At 54.1% G+C, this 2,360-nt stretch overlaps 1 protein-coding gene across 1 annotated transcript; it reads right to left on the bottom strand.

Moving 5' to 3' along the window:
• Window positions 1–324: 324 nt before the first annotated feature.
• Window positions 325–1,840, bottom strand: LOC149348162 (uncharacterized). Its single transcript, XM_089585754.1, has one exon. It carries the CDS (start codon window positions 1,615–1,617, stop codon window positions 406–408), a length of 1,212 nt encoding a protein of 403 aa, XP_089441880.1. The 5' UTR covers window positions 1,618–1,840; the 3' UTR covers window positions 325–405.
• Between the last annotated feature and the right edge of the window lie 520 nt (window positions 1,841–2,360).

The raw sequence follows: 2,360 nt of genomic DNA, 5'->3' as shown, positions 1-2,360 counted from the left end.
GACTTAACGATATGCCACCACTGCGGAAGTCGAGAGTAGCGCCGCACTGGTGCAAAAAGTCAATACCGAGGATGATGTCATGCGTAGAACGAGGGAGCACCGTGAATTCAGTTCGGAACATGTGGCCAGCGATCACTACATTCACAAAACAAATAGCAATCGGAACCAATGATTCTCCCCCTACACCCCGGAATATAACAGCACGATCCCAAGCGAACATTATTTTACGACCCAGGCGGTTCTTGAAAGTTGAACTCATCACTGACACCGTGGCACCAGTGTCCACTAAGGCCATGACGCAAATACTGTCCACTAAAACTTCAAGGCGGTTCCTTAACATAACAATGGGCAGAGGAATTGGCACTATCGATGATCCGGCGACCGCACCTCCATCGGCCGCACACGCTAGTTTCCCGGGGACGGTGGGGAACGACGTTGGGGAGAAGGCGAGCGGCGAGAGCGGTGCGGAGGTGGAGTCAGACTTCGGTCAGAGGCAGGGGAGTCGTTCCGTGGTGGCGCGTAACTGGATGGGCGCTGAGACGATGTGAAGACACGGTCATGAACAGGCGCATTGAAACTGGGGCGAGGGTATGACCATTGGCGCTGGGAGCGGGAATACTGGCCCCGGCGACGGCAGAATCTAGAGATGTGACCGACCATACCACAGCGGTAACAAAGTGGTGGGTCGGGGGGGCACTCGGGATAACACTCCTCGTAGCCAGTGTCGAAACGACCATCGTACTCCGGCTGCCGCAGGTGGCGTTGCGGACGAGCTGGCGCCCTGGGGCCGGGGCGGGTGATCCGGGGAGCGTCGCTGTAATCAATGCGAGGAGCACTGGTAGGGGCCTGGCCAGACGAACTCCAAGGGGAGGAGCGGTAGGCGGGAGCCGCCTGCAGAGAACAGCTCTCATACGGGACCTCACTGCGGCGCGCAACATCTTGATGCCGGGAGAGTTCGTCACGCACGATTTGACGAATGACGTCAGGGAGAGTCGCCGCATTCACAGGCTCGTGGAAATCCACGCTGGCGACGGTGGTGACGTTAGGCAGGCGACCGAACTTGGGAGTAATTCGACGCAGTTTTAGAGCTTCAAAGGTGCGGCAGTGCTTGATGATATCCGTGGGCGAGTCTAAATTTTCTTTACTAATAAGAAAGCTGTAGACGTCCTCTGCGATGCCCTTGAGGAGATGACCAACGCGATCTTCGTCGGACATACTGGGATTAACGACTTTGCACAGCTTCAAGACCTCTTCTATGTAAGTCGTGCAGGTCTCTCCAGGCACTTGCGCTCTCTGAAGCAAAGACTGCTCAGCGCATTTTCGTTTGGCAACGGTATCCCCGAAGCAGCTGCGGAGCTCTTCCATGAAGCGGTCCCAACTCGTTATTGATGCCTCATGGTTTTCGAACCAAGTTAGAGCGGTGCCATCGAGAAAGAAGACGACATTGGCCAGCTGAAGAGTGGCATCCCAGCCGTTGTATTTGCTCACCCGCTTGTAATTGGTGAGCCAATCATCCACGTCTTCGCCAGCCTTCCCGGAAAACGTCCGCGGCTCACGGTAGTGCTGCCAAGCGGGCGTTGCTGCGCCGGTCGGACGTGCGTCGGCTTCCTTGGGCATTTGCACGGGCAACGGTGGCAATCCGGCGATTCTTCGGCTGCAGCGGTTGCGAGAGGGGTCCGTGGTGATCGACCCAGCACCTCCACCACACTGTTACAGGTTCTATTTACAAATACTATTTACAAGGCAGGTCGAGAAGAGCCTGGTGCGCCGGCGGCAGGATACTGGACTTTCTCTTCTTCTTCCAGCCGCCGCACGTCTTCTTTGTTCCTCAGAGCCCATGCGCAGCACGTGACAATATATACGGGAATATTAAATGCATTATTCACTTTTTGCCAAGCAGCTCTTTTGTGAAAGCAGCGCAGCGATAAACAGCCAAGTGTGGCCCTCTTGTATGCACTGAATAAAGAAATAAGAGGCGTTCGCTACTTCTGCACGCATTGTAAAATCGCCCCTCAAAACTGGCCTCCATTCTTTTTGCGCTTCAGCGAATTTTGCTGCTCTGAGAAATCGCCTTTTTAATAAGAACAGGCCTGGTATTCTTTATTATTATTTTCCCAGTCCGGTCAGCTTACGTAGACGCTGTCAGGGTGCGACTAGAAGGCCTCGTATTTTACCTCTGACGTGTGGGCGCCAGGAGTTTAGAAAAGTTGCCGAGATTCTCGTAGTTAACGTCGTTAGTCAGCGTTAAAAGATGAGGCTGCGGGTGCTTCTTCTGAGACTATTGTAAGTAAAGCACGAAATGAGGAAGTGTGGCGACAATGATAAATTCCTGACCTCGAACAAGAAGCAGCAACGCGGCA

This window comes from Amblyomma mixtum, chromosome 4, assembly GCF_055824585.1.
Source record: "Amblyomma mixtum isolate Tamu chromosome 4, ASM5582458v1, whole genome shotgun sequence".
NCBI classification, from domain to species: domain Eukaryota; kingdom Metazoa; phylum Arthropoda; class Arachnida; order Ixodida; family Ixodidae; genus Amblyomma; species Amblyomma mixtum.
Note: the sequence above shows the minus strand (reverse complement) of the source record. Positions and strands in the feature narration are given on the sequence as shown.

Excerpts from the sequence above, each read along its gene's own strand:
- LOC149348162 (XM_089585754.1), bottom strand. The coding sequence starts at position 1,617 with ATGCCCAAGGAAGCCGACGCACGTCCGACCGGCGCAGCAACGCCCGCT.